General features: G+C 34.3%; 3 protein-coding genes across 3 annotated transcripts; 2 read left to right on the top strand and 1 right to left on the bottom strand.

The window, feature by feature from the left end:
* Positions 1-1,054: 1,054 nt before the first annotated feature.
* Positions 1,055-1,542, bottom strand: LOC106124002 (histone H2A-beta, sperm). Its single transcript, XM_013320436.1, has one exon. The coding sequence runs from the start codon at positions 1,528-1,530 to the stop codon at positions 1,165-1,167; it is 366 nt and encodes a 121-aa protein (XP_013175890.1). The 5' UTR covers positions 1,531-1,542; the 3' UTR covers positions 1,055-1,164.
* A 1,312-nt stretch (positions 1,543-2,854) lies between these two features.
* Positions 2,855-5,841, top strand: spdo (sanpodo). The gene is made up of 4 exons (XM_013320567.1): positions 2,855-4,281; positions 4,614-4,776; positions 5,091-5,211; positions 5,478-5,841. Exons 1-4 carry the CDS (start codon positions 3,152-3,154, stop codon positions 5,699-5,701), a joined length of 1,638 nt encoding a protein of 545 aa, XP_013176021.1. The 5' UTR covers positions 2,855-3,151; the 3' UTR covers positions 5,702-5,841.
* A 1,082-nt stretch (positions 5,842-6,923) lies between these two features.
* On the top strand, positions 6,924-22,884 carry Start1 (Steroidogenic acute regulatory protein-like). Its single transcript, XM_013321805.1, has 12 exons — positions 6,924-7,111; positions 7,880-7,962; positions 8,148-8,296; positions 8,519-8,677; positions 9,916-9,969; positions 10,179-10,299; positions 10,975-11,147; positions 18,044-18,199; positions 18,270-18,374; positions 19,820-20,025; positions 21,318-21,430; positions 22,315-22,884. Exons 2-12 carry the CDS (start codon positions 7,887-7,889, stop codon positions 22,422-22,424), a joined length of 1,422 nt encoding a protein of 473 aa, XP_013177259.1. The 5' UTR covers positions 6,924-7,111; positions 7,880-7,886; the 3' UTR covers positions 22,425-22,884.
* Positions 22,885-25,607: the final 2,723 nt, after the last annotated feature.

Here is a 25,607-nt window from a genome sequence, read left to right as displayed (position 1 = left end):
TTAATATACTAAATTTCTTATGAACACATGACATTTATAATATACACTTTACGTCCATGGTTTTATCTTAAAAGAATTATGAATATAAAACCTAGTCCTATAAAACATATTAACAGCACTGTGGTGAAAATTAGGTTGTGATTTGTCCGTGGATTGTCTTTTTTTATATACATAAGTAAATACTGTTAATATCCCCTCACCACTTTAACTTAGTATAGTAGTGCCAGGAACTATATAATATCAAGCTTCATAAATCAATAACTCGTACGATTGTTATTTACAACAAGATTTGACACATAAAATGGCGCGAACCAAGCAAACAGCCCGCAAGTCCACCGGCGGGAAGGCGCCAAGAAAACAACTAGCGACAAAAGCTGCTAGAAAAAGCGCTCCAGCGACAGGGGGAGTCAAGAAACCTCATAGGTATAGACCTGGTACGGTCGCGTTAAGGGAAATCAGACGTTATCAGAAGAGCACAGAGTTGCTAATAAGAAAATTACCATTTCAACGACTTGTCAGAGAAATAGCTCAAGATTTTAAGACTGACTTGAGGTTTCAGAGTTCAGCTGTAATGGCGCTGCAAGAAGCAAGTGAAGCTTATCTAGTCGGATTGTTTGAAGATACTAATCTTTGTGCAATTCATGCGAAAAGAGTCACGATAATGCCAAAGGATATTCAGCTTGCAAGAAGAGTGCGTGGGGAGCGCGCTTGATTTGCGTCCATTTTAATAAAAAGTTTAATTAAAGTATTTTAGAATAAATAAATACACTGACAAAGCCCTTTTCAGGGCTGCAAGAAATCTGAGTTTCTATAGAATGTCATGAATCAACAGAGAATAGGAGGCAAGTCCATCTTTAACTAGACCTTAGCATTAGTAAAAAATATGTCGCTAAGTATTTGCTTCATATGTGACTTTGGAACAAATCCGTATTTATGGATCACAAGGAGTTGACAACTTTTCCTTGCATTAAATTGTAATAAAATTCAATTTTTTTTTATTTCATTATTTATTATTTATGAATCAAAATATATTTTTTTTTAAATCTTCATACAATTCACATAAATGCAACCCATCAAGGCGTTGTTGTATTTAATAATTACATTAGTCAAATAAATTAAGATCAGACACAATACAATATAAATAAACGTAAAATAGAGTAGCAATCATTTTTCTTGTGACATATTCTTCATGGTTTTCTTAGGCAGTAAATGTGGGTGTATCGCAGGTATCACGCCGCCCTGCGACACGGTCACTCCGCTTAACATTTGGTTGAGCTCGTCATCATTTCGTATCGCGAAGAGGATGTGCCTTGGGATGACCCTGGACTTCTTGTTTTGCTTAGCAGCTTCCGCAGCCAGCTCCAGAATTTCTGCAGCCAGATACTCGACTGCAGCAGCGAGGTATATCGGAGCTCCACCGCCTATTCTTTGCGCGTAGTTCCCAGATTTTAAGATCTTATGGACCCTACCAACTGGGAATGTAATATTAGCTCGAGCGGAACGTGATTTAGCTTTGCTCTTCGGTTTCATTGTTTTCTCTGTTTGTCAGCATCCTGTGACTAGATATATGATGCTATACTTATGTTATTTAGCGGGGGCTTAAGCGAATGGGGGTTTTATAAAGTGTTACTTCGGTACTTACTTTTTTGTACATAAAACCTTTTTAGAAATAGATCGGATTGTTTTCTATGATGCAAATTGCAATAACATATAAAAACAATACATCAAGGTCGTAATCAATTTTTTTCGTACACTTTTTGTTCGATGTCATTCAATGCGGGTCTATAACGACCGGTGCGCGGGTAGATATCGCCAACATTTTTGGTCTCGATAAATGTTTACTTTCATATACAATTTCAAGCAATGCGTATATATTTTGGATTATAACAAATACTTAAAATTCGTTATGTTTGTATTTCAAATTAAAAGAATTGCAAAATTACTTCGAGATTTATGCATATAACGATAAAATTAGAACTAGAACATATTAAAAATATTTACACGTCATAGCAATTAACACTGTGAACTTATTTACTAATCCAATACATTTTTCCTAAATACTAACACTTCTTAAGCATTTTCGACTTGTATAAATTTGCCAATGTAATATTTTTCTATATAAATTAATTATTCCATATAAAATCTCATAAGATTCAAACATGTTTATCATTTATCTTTTAACCCAGTTCATTCAAGTGCAAAGTATAGAACGTGTTGCAAAATGTTGCGTACCCCTGTCCACAGCTGTACGCGCAGCTGCGAGCGACCGTTACGCGCGGTGAGCACGTGCCTTGCCCTACGCCCTTCGCCCCTCACCCATCGCCCTTCAAATATTATTATTATAAAGTTTTCAAGTGTACTTTGTTTTCATTATAACTACTGTTATTCTTAATCATAAATCTAATTCAAAGTCGACTACTAGTATATTTTATTGATTAGGCCAATTATTTAGCTTGTATTAATCTAAACAAGCTTACGTTTTACCGTCCGACTATCCATACATATGTTTTTAAATTAAAATGTGTAAAATTTAAATTTATAAAATTTTTAACTTAACGTATAACCAATAAGAAAATTGTTAATCCACTTTAATTCAAGTCAACGTCAATGGTTCCCATTGTTCGATCTCATTCAAATTGTGCAAACGTAAGTTCGTCTCTGTATTAAAACCTTTAGTGAAATTTAAACCGTATTCTTATATCGTTAAGGTTTTAAATGCTTTAAAAGTTTTATTTGAAAATGGAATGCGTAGGGCGCGTGCTCGTCTGTTTACTAGGGGTTGCGTTTGCGCCGTTTCCGAAGCCAGTTTTTTTAACGTTATCCCCTGCATCACCTCAGTTGACGGTTAATCGTTGAACAGTTCAGACGGAGTGTATCAAGTTTCAAATTACATAGAATTCGGATTTAATCAGATTTATAGAATTATTTTAAAATTCTTGTGAGCTTTGGCTGTGTCAAATATTTCCCTTGATAGTTGTATCTGTACGTACGTAACAAGTGTAGTTAAACCTGTGTAAACTCAAGTTAAACAAGGATGGAAACCGGACCACCGAGACGGTTCCGCTCCGAGACGCACCCTTAAGACAGGAAGAGGTCAGACGATCGTGTTTATAATTCAAGTCCAGACGTGGGGGAAGAAACCGCTTACAATATGGATTCGCCAAAAATTATTTACAAGTACTACTCAAATCCCGCTTTCTGTTCCCAAAGCGAGGTTGTATTTGCACAAAAGTCATGTGTCACCAAGATGGTAACCCCGAGTCGAAGGATGCCACCGTTAGGAGGGAATTCACCGAGGAAAAACGAAATCGACAACCGAATAGTAAGAACTGATATATCCGATAATCCATTGCGTTTGACACCAGCTGGAAGAATGCGTGATGAACCACCGGAGCTACCACCAAAGCCTCCAAAGTATCAGCGGCAGTTCCAAAGGCAGACGTCATTAATATGTAAGCCGACGAGACAAATCGTACGATGTAGAACACGCAGCGAGGATTTAGAAATGGCACAGCTGAGACAAACACAGAAGAACAAGTATGAAAGAAACGCTGAAAGCGATGATGGCCTAGAAGATAGTAGAATGAAGCATCGATACGAAGTTATCAGAGATATAGATGACGGTTTAGATTATTCACCGACGAAGAAGAGAATAGTTGAAGCGGATGCAAGTGAAATCGAAGAATATAACGTTGACGGACCAGATGAAAATGAAATGAAAGAAATACCAACTGAAATTGTGAAAACTGTTAACGGTAAAACACTTAGGTACGCCATTGTTCCCTCTGATGATGAGGAGCCGAGGAAAATGAATGTAACCTTTTCATCGCCGATCATGTCTCAGAAAAATTTGATCGCAACACAGAAACTACACGAACTGCTCTCGACGCCGAGGAAGTTGAAAAGTTACGCGAGTCAACCTTCCGTGAGGATAACGCCGAATAAACAAACAAGTCCTAATTTGTACGTCGATACTCCGAAGAAATTAATATCAAGCACACCAACCCAAGGAGTTACTCCTTCCAAGTCCTGCGCCAATTTATCAATAATGAGAAGCGGAACATCTCCCATTTCACCGAAAGTTCCACAGAAATTAAATTACGGCTTATCTGATGAATTCCAAAGACAGGACGTGTTTGTTACTAGTTTTAGAGAGAAGAGTCGCGAAAGAAGTTTTGATATGGATAGAAGAGAAGCGAGTAGAGAGAGCAGAAGAAACTACGACAATAGAGGAAGGGATAGTCAAAGAAGAGATAAAAATACCGCAATCATTATGCCTAGGTACGTAAATAAATTCCCGCGTTTTTTAGCTAGCCAGTCTACATTTTAACATTAATAGTCAAGTACAAACGAAAGTATTAATTTGCGACTTTTTGTATCATTTAAAGGCATTTTTTTTACTCAAACGTACATAAAGATATACACATAGTAACTATTAGATGCGCACGCGCACCTTGTCCATAAAAAGGCGCAGATGGCGTCACAGGTGTAAAGGTTTTTGTGAGTTAATAAACTTATTAAGAATTTATCCAAAAGTTACATAGTTACATATTATACAGTCAAATGAGTTTCCTGTTTTTATTTCTTTATTAATTACCAGTTTTATTTTACAGAGTCGCGCCACAGAGCCCGTCGGTATACTCAGAGGAGACTTACAAATCTCTGTCGAGCCTAAAAGCTGTAAACAGTTCGTTTGCATCGCTCACCATTGCCGCACTGATGCTGACGTTGTGCGGAGGCCTGACTACTGGATTGAGCTTCTATATGATGTACACTGTAAGTATTAACGTGTCGTAGCCGATTAACTCATGGCCTTACTGTCGTACTTAGAGTCATTAATGGTTCATTTACTGTCCGTTACTGAACATTTCTACTTACTAGCCACTTTCAGATCGTCACGGAAATAGTCATTAATATGTAGTAAATCTAAAAAAAAAGACTCCGGGAATGTTTAAGTAACCATTTTGACGAATATCGAATACGGTATGGACTTTCTCGTCCTAGACTCAACTATAGTTACATTGATTTAAATATATTTTAAAGAGATAGTTAACTTGGCCAAATTATGCTGAATGGCATTTTATTTTCAGATGGGTCGCCGCTACTACCTCGATTTCGGAGTCCTGTCAGGATTCACGTGTTTCCTGTTAGGAATGCTCGGTTTAAGGTCCCGCAGGAATCAGTTGCTGCCTAACAGAAACTATATATCTGGTAAATATATTATTACTAGTACGTTTCTGACTAGACATATAATTATTTACAAGCAGGTGAACTATGAGAAAATCATTTTATAACCAATGAAATTAGAATGGCGGGAAGCCCGCATACACTCTTCAACCGCTACTTTTTTTAATCAAACTAAGATAATAATGTTGCAAACTTGTAATTCTTTATTTATACAAACACTTTACATTTTTACACTTTTAATTTTAACTATACTTAATTAATTTTTTTTAACAAATTATTTTTATTTTCAGGTTATATTGTGCTGTCATCATTTTCTCTACTCAGTGCTTTCGGTCTTTTAATTTTATTATCTGTTCAACCACTGCCTGGTACAGCTCTCAACGATATTACCTCAGGAGCTGTATGTAGTATAAGTATTATATCATTATGTCTCGCTACAATTGGTGTTTTAGCTTCATATTGTTGTGCAAGAGACCCACCTGACAACAGAGTCGGTACAACGAGGTGGTATTAATACTTTTTGGTGTACATTTTGACATATCAGTTGGCTGTATGACTACAATGACATGTGCCTTTAGCCTTTAGAAAAGAACAGAGTTTCTTATAGTATATTATTGTTCTATCGACCTTGCAACTTGTATTATTATTATTACTAATATGTTTTACAATGGAAAATAATTTGTTTAATAATATAAGGTAAGTATTTATTGCTTATATTAAGTATTAAGAAAAAATATAAAATATCATATTGCATTTAATGTCTTAAGATGCACCAGTGTAATTAACCAAAGAATTGATTTTAATTTACATATATATTCTTGCTTAATTTTCTATAAACTACGACATCATATTTAATTATACTATTATGGAATATGTAATATTTTTAAGTTAATTATCTTTGCACATGTAGAATGTAGATATATTTAAACCACAAAATGCATACATTTGTAATGTAAAAATTGACCGCGAGTTTCGCGCACACACATGTACAAAAACATAATGTCATCCCGCATCCCTCTCATTGTATTACAAAATAAAAAACAGATAACTTCACATTTTGTTTTGTACAAGTGTTTCGACAGTGGAAACTTACAGAGATGAATGTTAAAATGTTTAATAAAGTTAATATCAAGTCTATTTGTTTTTTTTTAAATATACTGCTACTAAATTCGCGCCAACACAGGTCTGGGAATTTTTTTTTTTATGAATTATGGCTTTAGTTAAAACACACACTTTCAAATGGAAAATGGAAGGTTAATAAATTGAAGGGAATGAAGTATACAAATTACGGCACCATATTCCAGCATTAATTTACAGCTTTATGATGCTTTAGCATAACATATGGTATACGGTGGGAGGTTTATTTTATGACCTTGACATCTATATAATAGTGAGCACTAGTGTTATTCATGAAAAGTGAGAAGCTAAAAAGTCTACTGACTTGTAACCACGCTATTAGCCATCATGTGTGTTAGGGTCGCGCCAAATGGTCGTCCCTACCTACCCGTCTTAGTTACGGGCGTGATTATGTTGTTGTTGCTATTAGCTGCCACCGTAATCAAGACTTTAGTTTAAGCATAAAAAGATGAAAGCTTTAGCTAATAGTTAAAAAGAACATATTTTTTGGATCTGAAAGGAATGTTCTAGAAGTCTGCAGGTAAAGGAACGCAAAACTATTTAGACATCTAAACGTCACATTAAATCTAATGTCATTTTGTCAATTCTAATTATTTTATAGATGTTATTGAGTGGATTGAATTATTGTTCTAGTTTGATAACATAATTAAAAGTGTTTGATGACATGTTGTTATTGAAGTATTAAGTACATGATGCGTAAACAATTGTTGTTTTAATAACTTTACTAGTCTTTTAATAAGTGATTGTGAAAACAGTTATGCTTTTCCTTTAATAACAAATAATTAAAGTAAGTCTTTGTTTGCATCTCATTACAAATTTTATGTATTGCACTATACTTTCCTTTATCGAATGTAAACTGGACTTTTATTATTAGATATGTTTGTGTTCTAGAAATCAGAAAATATGTCCCAAAGAAAAATACTAATTAAATTTTTTTTCATGCAGAAATATATGTTTGTTAGATAAATAACCTTGTTATCACTAACTACGCGTATTGCATTATACATTTAATTTGTTTGAAACTTATTTTTAGTAAATCTAATTGCTTTGTTTTCTGAATGAAGCTGAACCATTAAAGCTAGCCTCAACCTTTATATAATTTTATTGCGAATTGGTTAATCCACCATTTCGTAAAATGTCAAGGCTTTCATTTTAAAATAGTTAGTTAGTGGCCATAAACATGTTTTAAGTGTATTATTGACTTTTTAATCTGATAAGGCTCTAGTTATTTGCTTAGATAAAGGAACTTCTGTAAATAAATTGCAATTGTAAATAATCACATTTATAAAGCTATATATTTGTTGTAATTTACTTTTGTACTGTAAATTACATTTTACATAAATTCATTAAACCAAATTATAGATGAATAAATGTAAAATATTATTAAAACTAATTAAATTTATTTTTATAAATCCATTGTTTATTTGTATACAATGATAATGAGTGAAAGATAACAGCAGACACAACAATAAAGTTTAAAGGCATTGTCTTTCACACATTTCATAATAATATAATTAACAATTAGTATTTGGAATATAATTAAGATATATTACAGGGTCACAATGGCTGACCATCACATCAGGGAAGCGGCAGAATCTCTATTGGAGAGTGTCTCCAATCCACGTTATAGAACTGTTTGTGAGTATTTTTAAAGACAGATTAATTTGACCTGTGAAAACCTAAAAATTGTTGAATAGATGTAATGAAACTTTTTGATTTGTTGAACAGTTCACTTTTGGCCAGAGTAAAGAATCCTTTGCTTTCTGCATCACAAAATGTTTAGCTACTATTCTATAACTAATAAACATATTTGCCTATTCCAGCTCAAACACATTCAGTGAACTTAACAACGGAGGACCTGCTTGCCGGGTACCGACCATACGGCAGGATGTCATCTGTGCGAAGGTTCTTCTGTCTGTTTGTCACATTCGATCTCCTTTTTACAAGTCTCATGTGGCTGATATGTGTTATGGTAAGTTTAAACGGATATATTTTAAGTTTTATATTCATCACCCTAATGTAATATGCTTCCGCAAAAGTTAACTGTGTGAGAATTGCATATTGGGTTAAAATCAATTATATGCGCAATATATCAACAGTTCCTCTGTTATTGATCATCTTGGCGTTCCCGAAGGTCATTTGCACCTTCTCTTATAAAACAATTTATATACAATTTTTTCTTTTTTGTTTTCAGATGAAAGGCGAGTCGTTAGTGCTTATATTCAACAGAGAAATAGTACAATACAGTATAAAGACATCTCTATTTGATGTAGTCCTGGTAGCAATATTAAGGTTTCTGCTGCTTATACTGTTTTATGCAGCGTTGTATATTAATAATTGGAGTGTTATTGCTGTAAGTATTGTCTTTCATCATCATCACCAGAATTTATCGATTCATTGCTTGACAAAACCGTTTTATTACCGCAATTTTTTGTGCCCCTGGTTGTTCTGTGGACTGATCTTTTTCTTTCCCGGAGCCACCATCCTGTCACATACTTAGTGCACCAGCCTGTCTCCTTCTTAGTCCACCATCCTGTCACCTTCTTAGTCCACCATCCTGTCACCTGCTTAGTCCACCATCCTGTTACCCTCTTAGCCCACCATCCTGTCGCTACCTTAGTCCACCATCCTGTCGCTACCTTAGTCCACCATCCTGTCGCTTTCTTAGACCACCATCCTTTCACCTGCTTAGTCCACCGATTGTAAACATTGCTGTAAACAACAAAATATTTGTTTGTTTTTTTGGGTAAAGTCAAAAACTATGGAATAATTATTTTAGGTTTATTCTTTAGTGAAAATAGTTTTTATGCATGAATAAACAAGATATGTATATAGGTAGAAAGTTGGTGCTTTAATTGTTTGAGTACATAGCAACAATATGTGATTGATATAAAATATTTTATCAGAATAACATGTTTGTACAACTGCGCTGTTTAAATTTATAATGTAAACAATATGATTCATTTTTATATTGCTTGGATTAATTTATTTTTAAACTGTGTCAACTTTATATCTAACACTAGTAGTTGTCTGTGACTTTGTCAGCACATAATAAAAAAAAACAGCCTGTAATTGCCTGCATGCATCCAATACTTTTCTCAGCGGTTCCGAAGAGTATTTGAAACAAATGTGGTTTTGCGGACAGTCGGACAGACTAAAATTTTACTAATTTTTATTAGTGACTCTTTTGTTCTTCTCGATGTATACATACAGACATAAAATTTGTAATTTTTTTTTTATATTACAATTTTACATTACATATTTTTTATATGTAAAGATTTGAAATTCGGGAAAAAGAAGAATTGCAAACCTTAAGTGGCGATAGGCCGGCCATATTGCCCGCAGAATGGACGATCGATGGGGCCGGAAATTTCTAGAGTGGTGGCCACGGACAGGTCGACGCAGCGTGGGCAGGCCTCCCGCAAGATGGACCGATGACCTGGTCAAGGATGCGGGAGCGTCCTGGATGCAGGTAGCACTGGACCAGTCATCGTGGCTATCTTTGGGGGAGGCCTATGCCCAGCAGTGGGCGACTTACGGCTGCGAAAGAAAGGTGTAAAGATTATGTTAAAATGTTTGATTTTGTTTCAGCTGTCGACTGGTGGGACGTGTGCCTTTTTAATAGCCAAAGTATTCGTTTTTGATGTAAGTATGAGGTAAATAACTCACATTTTAAATCATACTAATATGAAATCTGAATGTTTGTATAGATGTTTGTTACGATATAACTCCAAAACGGTTCAATGGATTTCTATGTAATTTGACATAGATGTAGAGCATAGTCTGGAAGAAGACATAGGCTACTTATTAAGTTTTTTTTAATATCGCACGTAATATTTTTAATATAATTACAGTGGCCGAATGCATCACAGCCGGTGTACCAAGTATTCCTCATCCTGACATCGTTCACACTGGCTTGGGGTGAGGCCTGGTTCTTAGACTTCAGGGTGCTGCCGCTGGAGATGGGAGCCAGCAGTGAGTATTTTTTTATTTTAATTTCCAATAATTATAGACGGTAGTAACATTTTTTGCATGACTGGACTTCTCGTGAAATACGAACACCACACAGAAGACAGGCCTCAATAGAAGTAATTCCCTGTACAGTCTGATGAATGTGCGTCCCGGAGGCCTAATTTTAGACATCTTTAGAAGAGATGTGATGGATGAGGGGATGCTTAGGAAGGGGAAATATTATTTTTCTGTGTTTCCTCCGTCAATTAATCCGTCATTACTAATGTCTATCTTACTAATATTATAAATGCGAACGTTTGGATGTATGGATGGATTGATGTTTGAAGGTATCTCCGGAACGACTGAACGGATCTAGATGAAATTAAGCATAAATGTGGAACATACTCTGGTAGAATATATAGGCTACTACTTAAGTTTTTTTTAATTCCGCGTGGACGGAGTCGCGGGCAACAGCTAGTAATATTATAAATGCGAATGTTTAGATAGATGGATGGATGTTTGTTTGAAGATATCTCCAGAACGATTGCATGGATTTCGCTGAAATTTGACATAGATATAGAACATAGTCTGGAAAAACAGACAACTAATTAAGTTTTTTTTTAAGTTCGCATATTAGAATATATTAGTTTTAAAGATTGACGGTTTCCTTGTGTATGAAGGTTTTAATTTATTTCCAAGGTCATCGACCGACAGTATCAGAGCGGACACCATTGCTGCATCCAGTGAGACCTGCAGCACCTCACTCTACATATGGAGAGTCAACTGTGAACTGGTTCTCACCGGTGGAGACTCCTGAAGCCAGTCCTAGACCTAGACTACCTGGAGAACAAGTCATATTGACACAGGAGTTGGTGAGTTAACCAAATACGAGCTTTTGCAGGTGACTTTGTTCGCGTTTAAAAAAAGTAAGTAGCCTATGTACGTTTCATACGTTCAATCGTATTTGGTTTTTCGTAATATCCATCCATCCAAACTGTCCAATTTAATTAGTATTAAGAAGAAAATCCGACAGTGTGCCGGTGTACTGGCACAACACTAGCCTTACAATATTAACATTTATGTCCCCTCACTATTCATTTTGACACTTGACTTTGTAACGAAAGCACGTCATTCGCGTCAAAGGATTCTAACTAATACTGTCTAAAATTAGTAAGATATCTATATTTTGGATAGATTTTATTAAAATTGATAATAGCGCCATCTAGTTAAAGAAGAAATACTTTAAAAAAAATTACATTTTAAGCTATTTTTTACAAATTCTAAAAGAAATGGAAAACGGAATGTTTTGTGGAAAATCAAGCCTTACGAACTATCTTACCATACTGTCTACCCCTCACTTTGAAATCGTTTGTTTTACATTCCTTTACTGTAGATTTTTTTATTAAATCTTTACTAAGTAACTTATTAGTAGTTATTATTATACTCTGATAGTGTAAATAGCCAGACAAAGACTTGAAACAAAAACTACAGTATACCCGTATTTACGACCAATCCGGTAATAATAACGAAGTAACGGCTCGAGTCGAGGTTCCTGAGGCCCTCGAGCTTAGTTACTTTTAAACGAGGTTCAGGCTAAGCGTCATCTACGCTCGGCCACCATAAGCCCGGTGAAGCTGTAAATGCCACTTCAAGGCAAACAGTGACTCAGTCACAAAAAAAAACGTTTTTACGAATATATATTTTTTTCTACAAAAGTATCAAATATTTCTTATCTATGCATTTATCTCGTAATTACAAGATTAAACATAATTTATCACTTAAAATGATATGATTAATACAATGTTGCATATTATTTTACCTATTTTACATAATTTGTTAAGATTTACATATTATTTTAGACTTAATTTTGATATTACTTCCTAGTCGTCTACTTATATTACACGTATGATATCTGTCACTTTTATTTGGGAAAAAACAAATGTTTCGGTAATGGTAATCCAAAGTAATCGAGTTGAGTGTTATGTTATGGTTTTACTAGCTATCGCCCGCGTCTCCGTTCGCGCGGAATTAAAAAACAAAGTAGCCTATGTGTTCTTCCAGACTATGTTCTATATGTATGCCAAATTTCATTAAGATCTGTTAAGCCGTTCTGGAGATACATTCAAACAAACATCCATCCATCATTTATTTCATTTTTATATGGATGTTTGTTTGAAGGTATCTCCAGAACAGCTGAACGAATCGCGATGAAATTTGAAATACGTATAAAAAGGTCTGGAAGAACACATAGGCTACTTATGTTTTTTTTTTTGCGCGGACACTGTGACTGCTACTTAGGCATATATGACCCAATTGATTTGCGATCATGCGAGGTATATTGAGGTCAATTGGTTAACAATCAGCTTCAATAAGCCATACCGCACGTGGATAAGCCATTTATTTCAAACTAATGTCGGCTCCTTTGAGATTCAATTAACTTACGTCAAGTTCACAATAATAAGGAATAATTATTTCGAACCTGAGAATCATTCATCAGAGAGAAATTTGAGAAAATGACTTTAAAATTATATTAAATGGTGGTTTAAGGAAACATTACTGACTCTGAGTTGTAACATCTTAAGATTTTTTTATAAGACAAGTGGGTAAATCAGTAGCAGTAAAAAGTATCGATAGCGATTTTTCTCTTTGTTCAGAGCCTAGCAAGAATACTCTTGTGTTCGTTTTTATAACGTCATCGACAGAATCTTTATTAAATTTTGCATAAAATACGCTAGCAAATGTTGTGTAAATTTTAACATTTTTTGTCAATAACTTAAAGCGTCAATAGCCTAATGGTTAAGGGTACGGATTTCCGATTACGAGGTCGGGGGTTCGAATACCGCCATTAGACAATTGTAAACCATATCCTAGCACAAGTCTAGAGCTTAATTGGAATGTTACAAGAAATATTAGTAAATTTACAAAAATCTACTAATATTTTACAAAAAAAAATAACGTTACGAAAGCGTGAGTCGCAAATATTCGTGATAGACTCCCTGTTAAATTTTTGTTTGTCCATACTGTGGATATATTAAGAAGTATAATCGCTTATTACAATATCGTCCTTGGCTATTCCATATCGTTGTTATTCAGTCATTAGTCCGTTTGAATACTGTTTAATTGTCCGTGAAGTATTACCAAAAACATAATATTTCAAGTTCCCTAAGCAAAACAATCGAAATAAAAATACGTTGGTATGTTTGATTCGTTGAATACAGGATGTATCATTAATATTACGAATTTGACACCACACTGTAGTGTGACAAACTAATCTGGCCCGGTAAGTGTGGTTGTTATTTAGTTCTACCAGAAAATATATTATGACATGACAGCTACAGTTCAACAATCGTTTGACTTATGCTCGGCGCCCTGGGCGGTCGGCCTTGGGCATAAGGAGGCGCCGTAGGCGTCAGCGTCTGATATAAAGGACTGCGGTACACGATCTGAAAAATGTTAAAACCGGTCTTGTCGACAATCGTATATTGTTAGGTTGATAATAAGCTATCGTAATTCCGTTGCACTTATGTCCACCGGGTTAGATAAATTTGTCATACTGTATTCAAATGAATGTTGTTAATAAGCTATCTTGTGTATATCACCTGACGTTCTAATAATGAAGGTTGAAAGACTAAGATGGTATTAAAATGAATACCTTTAATATATGCCAGTTGTCATTCTCAAGTCCAATATGAGGGTATCATATCTTATTACAACAATACAGCTAATGAGATTATGAACCTCCTGTATATATATATACAAATAAATATACACATACAGTATGCTGTATGTCTGACAATTTTTATATCTTATACGTACTATAGGATGATTAAAAAACGTAAGCTTCGCAGATCAAAATCCCAGTTTAAAACATAATGTTATCTCTGTTTTGTCAAAGATGAAAGACAAGGACGATATGTTTTATACAGAGATTTTGTCTCAAAAACCAACGATTAACTCGAACTTAATGCATTAAACTTAACTTAAGTATCCACTAACTAAACGCTTTCACAATAACATAACATCCCTTTTATTCGCTACAAAAAAAGATAAAATAAGCAACGTATCTAATATTCCAAGCCATTGCTTCCTAAGTGTTATTTTTCTTGAAAAATAATCAAGTAGTGAAAGTCAGGAAGCGCAACTAGTGTATACCAGATGGCATTGCATTGAGACATAACTTTAACTTGAAGAATCATTAACGTAATGAAGCCTTCAACGCCCGCGTAATACCTGCACGAGCAAACCGTCAGCTGAAGTAACTAAACACAAGTCTCTTCGTAATGAAAACTCACGTTAAACTTTACAATTTCTTTAACTACTATTTGTTTAGTGATAGATGTTTGTCGTCACTTTTACCAATTGGCAAATGAAAATGTATATCCAATTTAAATTTGTTTAGTCTGAATAACTATGGATATTTTAGATTTAAATGAATATTGTAAAATCGTTAAAAATATAGAAAGTAAACCGGTCTAACCGCACTAGCGGAGAAGGTGGAATAGCGTCTATAAACAACTATGGGTTTTTAAAAGTCGCAATAACAACATGTAAATAAAACTCATATTTCTTCTACTATTTCAAACGTCTTCAGTCTTCTTACTTCTTTAGATTTCTCTCATGTATTAAATAAACCCCTGAGCCACCTACGCTCTTAATTGGCTCAGGGGTTAAGCACTTGACTTGCAATCTGCAGTCCTGGGTTTGAATCCCACCATGTACTTTTCGATTACATATGTACATTTATCCGACGTTCTTACGGTGAAGGAAAACATGGTGATGCCACCTGCACATATCTGAGAAGAAATTCAAAGATATGCGTGAAGTCAACCCGCACTTGGCCAGCGTAGTTGACTATGGCCTAATCACCCCTAACTTAGGGTAGGCTCCGAGCCCCTCGGTGGGGACGTATAGTGAGCTGATGATGATGATTAAATAAATAAGACTTGTAAACTTCATGGACTCTAAATGTGTCTTTACTTTTAAAAAATCGCAATCAAAAACTAATGAAATCACATGTACAGTATAATAACTAAACTTATATCACGTTTTCTTTATTTTCTAAGGATAAAGATAATGCGTTTATTAAGATAAAGTTTTATCAATATTAATAAACTCATTTTATAAACAATAACTGTACATCGATAATTACTGCCTACTTTATCTGCAATTTGACGTAGATTAAAATTTAAACAGTCGCAAATAATAGCGCGTAATGACGTATTTCGCGCGTAAAAAGTGAAGTTATTTTTTTTAATGAAATGTAAGCTCAAAAAACCTATTTAGTTTTTTTTTAATTTTATGGCAATCCTGTTTGCCAGTGATATAAATACTTTTTTTTATTAGTAATACTCTTTGCTAAATTTTATAAAGCAACTAACTGTCGCCCGCGATTTCATCCGCGTGGAATTAAAAAAAACTTAATTGTTATAGCCTATGTATTGTTCCAGAATAGTCTGGAATAATACCATAGGGTATTATCTTCAAAAAGCGAGATCTAGACAGCCGTTCTGGAGACACCTAATAATCATCCATCCATCCAAACAATCGCATTTATAATATTAGTAAGATTGTATCAACAACTATTAGGCCGTTAATCAAATATTGTGTTGAATCTAATCTTAATTATTATTAACCAACATTAACTTAATGTACAGAAAAATATATATTAAAACTGTTTACGACTGTACACTAATAAGATTATTATCTGTCTGTTTCATAATTGGCCAAGTCGAAATATTAGATTGAAGACAAAGACTGCCAGTAGCGAACTTCTATTCGTAACGAACGGACATGTGTAACAACTAAACGAATTCATATTAATTCTAATATTCGTAGTTCTTTTTTATTAAAAGTGTAACTCATTAAATACATTTAAAAATAAATAAAATATTAAACAACTAGCTGTCTCAAAACTTTGTCCGCGTGGATTAAAAAAAAACTTAATTAGTTTTACTCAACCAGACCAGATAAGTCTGTTCAGACGTTCTCGAGTTACAGCGAGAGTGACGAACAGAAATTAATTTTTATATATTAAACAATGGAAGGAGTATTAAAAGAAAGGGCAAATAAAATTACGGAAGAAGAATTTAAAAAGAATTTAAATGAGTTAGAGAATGTGGAAACTCAAGAGGAGATGGAAAAGAAGTTGGATAATTTAATGAAGGGGGGTTTCTTTTTGACTAATTGGATGAAAAGTTTGTTCAACAAGAGTAGTAATGAAGAATTTAAAGCTGTTTGGTTGTCTGTAAGTATTGTTTGTAAGAAAATCCGACACTGTGCCGGTGTATCGGCGCAACATTAGCCTTACTAAAATGTCAACGTTTATGTCCCCTCACTAATCATTCCGACACTTGACTTGGTAACGAAAGCACGTCATTCGCGTCAAAGGATTCTAACTAATAATGTCTAAAATATATTTTAATTTCGAAAGTCTGAGGTTTTATTCCGTGTATAAATAATTTAACGGAATCTTGTCGTAAACGAGAATGCTTAAGTAGTTTTTTGTTTAAATTATAATAAATAAACGGATATTCAAATCACAAAAGTTTGTATTAAAAGCGATAATAATGTTCACAATAAATAGTACGCATAGCTTTTTAAAATGATATTAGTATCGGTGTTCTATATTTAGAACAGAGTTAGAGATATTATAAAAAAAAAGAAACCATCTCATACCACGGAATCTTACAGTTTTTTGGGTTATTCCAAACCCTAACTTTGAGGTAAATCTCATCGATATAAGTTCATTAATTCTGAAGTTACGTGGTTACTACGTTTATCCAAACATTCGTATTTATAATTAACAAGTTGTTGCCCTTAACACCGTCCGCGCGGTATTAAAATAAATAATAATTAGTAGCCTATGTGCTCTTCAATACTATGATCTACATCTGTGCCAAATTTCATCGAGATCCATTGTACTGTACTAGAGATATCTTCAAACAAACGTCCATACATCCATCCGAACATTCGCATTATAATTTTAGTAAGATTAACTTGAAAACAAACATAACGTTACAACAAGCATGACACGAAATAAATTGTATTTATAACAAAGTCTATTGTCTGAATAAAGTACAAAACATATCACTGACTCACGTATCTAAAACAAGTCGCTATCGTTTACTGCACTACGAACATAACTGATAAATGAAAATCCTACTAATATTATAAATGCGAATGTTTAGATGCTTGTTTGTTTGTAGGTATCTACAGAACCGCTGCATGGGTCTCGCTTAAATTTATCATAGATTTAGAACATAGTCTGGAAGAACATATAAGTTTTTTTTCCTGCACGTACGATGTCGCGTACGATAACCAGTAGTTTATAACTAATATGTAATTTGTAATTGCCCAAATATTTGTCCAAAGTTGTTACCTGTTTAAAAATTAAATGGGAAGAAAACTTTTTATAGTAGTATCAGCAGTGGAAACCCACTGTTAGAGGAAAAACTTAAAGAAAAGAAAGCGAACTGAATTAGATATAGCTTTGTTCTTTTTTCTCTCTTTCCATCATCATATCTAATACTTACTTACTAATATTATAAATGCGAATGCTTAGATGGATGGATGTTTGAAGGTATCTCCAGAACGGCTCAACGAATCTCGCTGGTATTTGGTATAATAGTAAATAGTCTGGAAGAACACATAGGCTACTTTTTAAAGTTTCTTTTTTAATTCCGCGCAGACGGAATCTAGAGAGTTAATTTCTTAATGTCTATGGCACGTACGTATATCTATGATTCACATTTTTTTTCTTTGTAAACAGATAGATGAATACAAGCAGCAAGCGGAAGAGAGTCTGCAAACATCATGGCGCATCCTCAATCTGCCGACATGGAGGCTGGAGAAACGAGGCTCCCATCGCGGTGACATAGTCGAGTCAGTCAATGTAGACCAACTGGGCAAAGTCTACAGGTTCACGGTAAGTTTGACTTGTAAATTAAGAAATGTCAAATTTAAAACATGGCCGCCATTACTATATGCATTTTCAGGGTATCGTCGATTGTCCGGCAAAGTTCCTGTATGAAGAGTTCAAAAACAATATGGCCAAGTTGCCGGAGTGGAACCCTACTATATTGAAGACTGAATTTATTAAGGTAAGACTTAAGTTGATTTAGACATAAGGTTTACTAATCAAGATTTCATTCTATCATTTTGATTCTCGCGACTGTTATGAACTTAATATAACCAGTTACGTTTATTTTTTAACTATTTCGTTAAAATGTATTTAAATTTACGTTAGTATTCTTTGTTTCATTTCCATTGGCATCACTGTGCCTCTTATACAAATCGCAATTAGGGAACGTACCCATACTACGTGATTCGTTTAGGGGGGGGGGGGGNNNNGGGGAGCGGAGTCTTTAAAATACTACTGTCAGTCACAGGAGCTCAGATTTTAGTTACGTAGTCGTTACTTGTTTTTTTTTTCATAATAAACAATTCACTAGTAATTTAAGAATGCATGGAGTCTTATGCTCTAAAGAAGAGTATGAGCCAAATTTATTCTTTTTCAATTTTTACCTGTGAAATGATTAAAAATCATAATTATGAATTACTACATAAACACTAAAGAGGGGTTCTTGGCATGTACTACGAGTGGTCACCGAGGGGAGGAAGGGGTCGAAAAAAATAAAAAAATAGGTGACGTAGTATGGGTATGTTCCCTTACGTGTAATCGCTTAGTGGAAAAGGAGTCTAACAGTATATCTCCACTTCCCCTTCCGAAGAAGGTTAATGACTCATCCTACATCTGACTTATTGACCCTTCGCAAATCATAAGTCACGTTTGATAAGAAATTGTGCTATAACGTACTATCGTATATGGGTAACCTATTAATACAAACCATATACGTAGTTCCTTGTAAAATTTAATATCGCACCAAACTATAATTTGCTGGTATTAAATTTAATCGAGAGCGTCGGTGGCTCAAGGGGTCAAGCACTTGACTTGCAATCTGCAGGACCTGGGTTTGAATCCCGCCATGTACTAATATGTTTTTCTATATCCGATTTTTATATGTATATTTTTTATCCGACGTTCTTACGGTGAAGGAAAACATCGTGATGCTGCACATATCTGAGCAGAAATTCAATGTGTGAAGTTAACCAACCCGCACTTGGCCATCGTGGTTGAGTATGACCTAATCACCCTCAACTTAGGGTAGGCTCTGAGGCCCTCGGTGGGGACGTATAGTGAGCTGATGATGAAATGTAATCATGGGATTCCACTGTTAAAATATCCCTGCAAAACATATTATGGTTTTTCAGAGAAAATAAGACACATTACAATGTTTTTCTATGAGTTATTCTGTATTAAAAACTTCATATCTTACTAATATTATAAATGCGAATGTTTAGATGGATGAATGGATGTTTGTTTGAACTTATCTCCAGAACGGCTGCATGGATCTCGCTGAAATTCGGCATAAATGTATACTATAATCTGGAAGAACACATAGGTCACTAAAGTTTTTTTAATTCTGCGCAGACGGAGTCGCGGGCGACAGCTAGTCAGTAAAAATGTTGACCTCTCTGTGTGCAGGAGATAGGTCCAGGAGTGGATCTATCATACCAGGTGACAGCGGGTGGAGGGCGCGGCATCATCGCGCCGCGTGACTTCGTGATCCTGCGGCGCACCGCGGCGTTGTCGCGTGATGGCCGCGTCACCGACACGGAGCCCTACTGCTACATGACCAGTGGGATTAGTGTGCAGGTGCCCGGGTACCCGCCACAGAAGGATATGGTCAGGTAAATATTATGTCACATAATTTAAATTACACTTTGTTCGCGTTGTTTAGTGAGTTGTGACGTCATAGTTTTCAAATCCTACTAATAATCACCATCTCAAAGGCCGGCAACGCATCTGCAATTCTGGTATTGCTGATGTCCATGGGCGTTGTTGAACACCTCGGTGTTCCCGCTGCTCGTTTGCCCCCTTCTGTTATAAAAAATATATAAATGCGAATGTATGGATGTATGGATGGATGATTGTTAGAAGGTATCTCCAGGACGGCTGGATGGATTTATATGATATTTGTCATAGATGTAGAACATAGTCTGGAAGAACATATTACTAATTATTTTTTTTTAATTCCGAGCTTACGAAGTCGCGGGCAAATATTTTCAATGTCGAAGTAAAAAGAAAATTGTAATTTTTAATCGTTCACGTATTGATATTAAGTTCGACTTATATCTGCTTATTATGTTTCTCTTAATAATATAAGTAAGGTATTATATCATTTTTAATCCCTTATTAAGGTTAAATAGATTTTAATATAGATATATATATATATTATCATAAAGACGTCAAGTAATCTTTGATTATCAAATACATTGTTGCCAAGTTATTTTAAAAAATGCACTGAAATTAATCAGTTACACACAATTAGTAATGTTTGATTAAATGTACTAGAATACGAGGAATCTATCTTTATATATATAATTCTTCTGTGCGTGTGTATGTCACTGAACTTCTCTCAAACGACTGGACCGATTTTGATGAAATTTTTTGTGTGTGTTCAAGCGGATCTGGGAATGGTTTAGATTCACAATTTTCATCAAATATTAACTTCGTATTAATTTATTCAAATTAAAGACGTGTAGACAGGACGACGTCTGTCGGGTCCGCTAGTATGTTATATATAAAAGAAAGTCGTGTTAGTTACACTATTTATAACTCAAGAACGGCTTTACTGATATGCCTGAAAATTGGTGAGGAGGTAGCTTAGAGCCAGGAGACGGACAAAGGATACTATTTATTCATTTTTTTTTCGAATAAACGCCACTCCGGTCACCGGTGATCGGATCTCTGTCTGCATTTAAGCTTTGCTTACCTGTGACCTTAAGAAGTTTGTTTATAATATCTGCGAAACCCAGCTTCTGATTGAACCCTTAACTAGATATATTTTGTAGCATCGACAGTAGGCGCCTATTTCCAGCGAAAAGTTTTTTTGTGTTTTTTTCTATTTCTACTATAGCGTTTAACGTGTTAACCCCTGAGTCAATACGCATCTTTTGATCTAGAAATTTAACCTTTACAGAGGTCATAATAAAGTTGGCAGCTGGGTGATGAAGCCTAAATCAACACAGACTTCTGGTGGAAAGATAGAGGAGTGTACGATATTCCATTGGTTAATGTGTTGTGATCTTAAAGGTAAGATTTTATCTAAGAAAACTTTGTATATATTAAAAAACTAACTTTTATTACTTAAAAAAGATAACTTAATTATTCCTAATTATAATTTTATAAAGCATTAAACTATTATATTAACGATATTGAATAAAGTTATTTAAATATGTATAAAATGTCTAATAAATTCATATAATATAAAATAATTAGCTGTCGCCCGCGACTCCGTCTGTGTAGAATTAAAAATAATTTAGTAGCATATATTTAAAAGCTTCAATAGCATAATGGTTAAGAGATTTCCGATCACGAGGTCGGGGGTTAGAATCCCGCCATTCGACTATTGTCGTAAACCATATCTTAGCACAAACTTAGAGCTTATTTGGAATGGTTAAAGAAATATTAGTAAATTTACACGAAAATCTGATAATATTTTAAAACAAAAAAAAATGTTCTTCCAGACTATGTTCTACATCTATGTCAACTTTCAGTGAAAATCCATGCAGCTGTTCTGAAGATACTTTCCAACAAACATCTATCCATCCAAACTTTCTTATCTTAGTAACATTATAAATGCGAATGTATGTAGGAAGAAAATCCGACACTATGCCGGTGTACTGGCGCAGCGCCTTACTAAGGTGTCGATGTTTATGTCCCCTCACTATTCTGACACGACTTGGTAACGAAAGCACGACATTCGCGTCAAATAATTCTAACTAATGTCTAAAAGTATGGATGGATGTTTGTTTGAAGATATCTCCAGAACAGCTGCATGGATCTCGATGAAATTTGACATACATATAGAACATAGTCTCGAAGAACACATAAGCTACAATTTTTTTTTACAGCTACAAATATAAATAATATTTAAAAAGAAATTAAAGTTTATTAGAATTTTTAATATTTTTCAGGTAAAATTCCCCAGTTCGTGTTAGACGCGGCTTTCGCTACAGTTATGTTGGATTACATCGTCCATGTGAGGAAATTCGCAGCTGAATCTAAAGCTAAGGGTCTCTTCTAACTACAATTAGCTCAATTATATGGTGCTTTATACATATTGGCTAGATTCAACCTGCGTACAATAAGATAAATATAACAGTGGGTTTCCATTGCTATGATTGCAGTGAAAACTTATAAATTAAGAATGTGCAAATTATAAATGCGTTGATTTCATTGGTAATAAATATATTATTCAACGCACAAAAAAATATAAAAAAATATTGGTTTTTAAAAAATAATGTACTATAGCAAAAAATATGGATCGTCCATTAATCGTCTTTTTTAGCAAGTTTTTGAACTTCTCTCGTCTCTTTGGTGAGATTTTAGACTACCTAAAATCACGTGTATTTTTAGGGTTCCGTACCTCATAGGAAAATAACGGAACCCTTATACGATCACTTTGTTGCCAATCCGTATATCTGTCAAGACCACTTTATCAAAAGCGCGTGAAGATATCAAGCTGGAATTTATTTTAGTACAAATTAAATTTGTGATTTTCCAAATATTTAACAAAACTTATTCATTAAATTAACATCAGCAATGAAAAATATACGTTATATATTATTTTAAACCCAAAAACCAACGAAAATCACGAAATATCACGAGGATTTCTTCCGAACCCCTCCCCCCCCCTACCCATTTTAAACCTTACGTAATCAATGGACGATCTAATCGTATACTAATATAATATTGATTTAAATATATATAATTGAAAAATTAACAAAACTACAAAAGAATTAATGAATTACATTGATCTGATAAAGTACATATTCCTAAGTCAATGCCATGACATGCATTTTAGAGCTCCTAGATTCTAGACCACAGTAATTAAGTCTGCTAGATTACATCTAAACATATCTACGTATATACCGTTAATTTCCACCACCGAGATGTTTCTACAGAGTGTCCTGTGATGACGTGTACAAAGGAATACCACAGATTCTTGTGGCTGTGGCCGCTGGACAAATTAAAATTTGACCAGAGAAAAAGTCATGTAAATTAAATTTTCTTACTCTTAAGCTATTCTTTTCTCGAAAGCGTCGGTGGCTCAGGCTTCAAGCACTTGATTTGCAATCTGCAGGTCCTGGGTTCGAATCCCGCCATCTACCAATGTGTTTTTCTATTTCTGATTTACATATGTACATTTATCTGACGTTCTTAAAGTGAAGGAAAACATTGTGATACTGCAAATATCTGAGAAGAAATTCAAAGATATGCGTGAAGTCAACCCGCACTTGACCAGCGTGGTTGACTATGGCCTAATCACCCTTAACTTAGGGTAGGCTCCGAGCCCCTCAGTGGGGACATATAGTGAGCTGATGATGATGAAATTTTCCAACAAAAAAATTGGCGGAAATTTTGCAGGACGATTGCAAAAATGTTTGCGCGCCCCCTGTAGGTTTTATGACGAAGCACTATTTTACAAAAAGGTGTAGTTTGTGCAACAAAAACTGTGTTTTTAATATGAATAAAATCTATATAAGACTTTTTGAGATATTTAAATAAATTTGCAAACTTTAATCCTTATTGTGTAGCATATCATACATATAACTTTATAAAAATATACGAACACCATAAAACAATTTTTAACTTAGGTTTTTTGTTTTTTTTCTTTTCTTCAAAAAGAAATCTTGCCACAATAAGAGTTAAAGCCATCTAGCGGCTAAACGGAGCAACTTTGGATAAAGGTAAGTTGGGTTACATCGTCATATATTTAACCAAGGAATCTGTGGTATTCCGTTGTACACGTCATTCCCGGACACCCTGTATAATCAAATACATATATTCCGATCTTTATTAGATCTATAGTTGGACCATTTCATTATTTTAATAGGCAACATTTATAGAACATTTGGGCAACACCAAAATTAATTAAAAAAAAATTAAGTTAATAAATATATATTTATAATTTAAGTCTACGCAAAGTTAAATAAGTTAATAAAGGGAACATTTAACTTTGTAATAATGAATAAGTTTTTAAAATCACCAGATATTTTTCATACAATTATGTTGTGATGAAAATTTCACTTATAAAGTAAAAAAAAACATTTTTAAATTTTATTTCTATTTATCTACAATTCATTATATATTTTGGATTTTTATAACTATGTTTATTTGTAAAAAAAAAACCTAAATGAGCTATAAAAGTATAATAACGACCAAAAAAAGTAGTTTATTTAAATTTCTTTTTCATCACAAACATTTCTTTTATTGTTTTATTTAAATTTCTTTCCTTTCAAATATCTTTTTGGTTCTATCTTTTCATTTCTTTAACAAATTCAATTTTTTTTAAATATTTAATAAGGTTTCAGAAATTCACGTATATGGTATTAACTGTGGGTTTCTGAGACCAAAATACCCGTTTAAATATTGTTATCTCTGTTTTGTCAAAGATAATGACAGGGATGACGATATATTTTATACAGAGATTTTAGTCTCAGAAATCATCAATTAAAAGCTATTGCTATTATAAGGTTAATAAAAGAATTTATTTATAATCTTGGTGATGAATCTGTGATTGCTTATAGCAGATTAAACAGTCGAGGACGTTTATTCCCTACCCATTTATAAGCTTAATTAAAGCTCTAAAGGTGCCAGTTTGTTTTATAACATTCAATCGATTGCACTATTCAAGTTTCCGGGTTTTTGTTATAAATTTACAAGGAGATCAGGGGTTTTAGACATTGCATTCGCTCCGAAGCGATTCCATAACGAACTTACAATAACTTGATAAGTCATTGTTGCATGAGTTCCATACATTTTTAAAGTTAGCTATATAATTGCTTGGAAGCGAATGAATTCTATCTAACTCCCCTGGCGGGTATAAGTCAAACTAAATTATAACAGCTCACTAGCGCCCCTTATCAATGTGAAGATGCCACAAGATCCTCTTTGTAGTTTAGCTAACCCTAGTAACCCGGACATTTATTTTGGTCGGAAACGCAACCAAAAAGCCTAGCTCTGTTTGGTTTTATCCGGACCTGGCAATGCCCGCGCCTGACGCACCGTACGGACGAATTAAACGGATTTGCTTTCGATACGGGCGACGTATGGTCGCAGCGCTATATCAAATACAAAGCAAATTAAAATCCGTTGCGTGTCGTGCGTGCGTTGCCCGACAATGAACCTACCTTAAGAGAGATATAAATTTTGCGTCAGTAGAATTCAACGGTTAAAAATAACCAATGCAACACATAAGTACATA

Source organism: Papilio xuthus, unplaced genomic scaffold (assembly GCF_000836235.2).
Source record: "Papilio xuthus unplaced genomic scaffold, Pxut_1.1 DF825946.1, whole genome shotgun sequence".
In the NCBI taxonomy this organism is placed as follows: domain Eukaryota; kingdom Metazoa; phylum Arthropoda; class Insecta; order Lepidoptera; family Papilionidae; genus Papilio; species Papilio xuthus.
This window is presented reverse-complemented; position numbering and strand designations above follow the sequence as displayed.

Bases quoted from the DNA above. Each gene is read 5' to 3' on its own strand.
- Start1 (XM_013321805.1), top strand. From the start codon at position 7,887: ATGGCTGACCATCACATCAGGGAAGCGGCAGAATCTCTATTGGAGAGT. The intron at 9,970-10,178 runs GTAAGTATGAGG...ATATAATTACAG, and splicing joins CCAAAGTATTCGTTTTTGAT to TGGCCGAATGCATCACAGCC. The intron at 18,200-18,269 runs GTAAGTTTGACT...ATGCATTTTCAG, and splicing joins GCAAAGTCTACAGGTTCACG to GGTATCGTCGATTGTCCGGC.
- spdo (XM_013320567.1), top strand. From the start codon at position 3,152: ATGGATTCGCCAAAAATTATTTACAAGTACTACTCAAATCCCGCTTTC. The intron at 4,282-4,613 runs GTACGTAAATAA...TTTATTTTACAG, and splicing joins ACCGCAATCATTATGCCTAG to AGTCGCGCCACAGAGCCCGT. The intron at 4,777-5,090 runs GTAAGTATTAAC...TTTTATTTTCAG, and splicing joins GCTTCTATATGATGTACACT to ATGGGTCGCCGCTACTACCT.
- LOC106124002 (XM_013320436.1), bottom strand. From the start codon at position 1,530: ATGAAACCGAAGAGCAAAGCTAAATCACGTTCCGCTCGAGCTAATATT.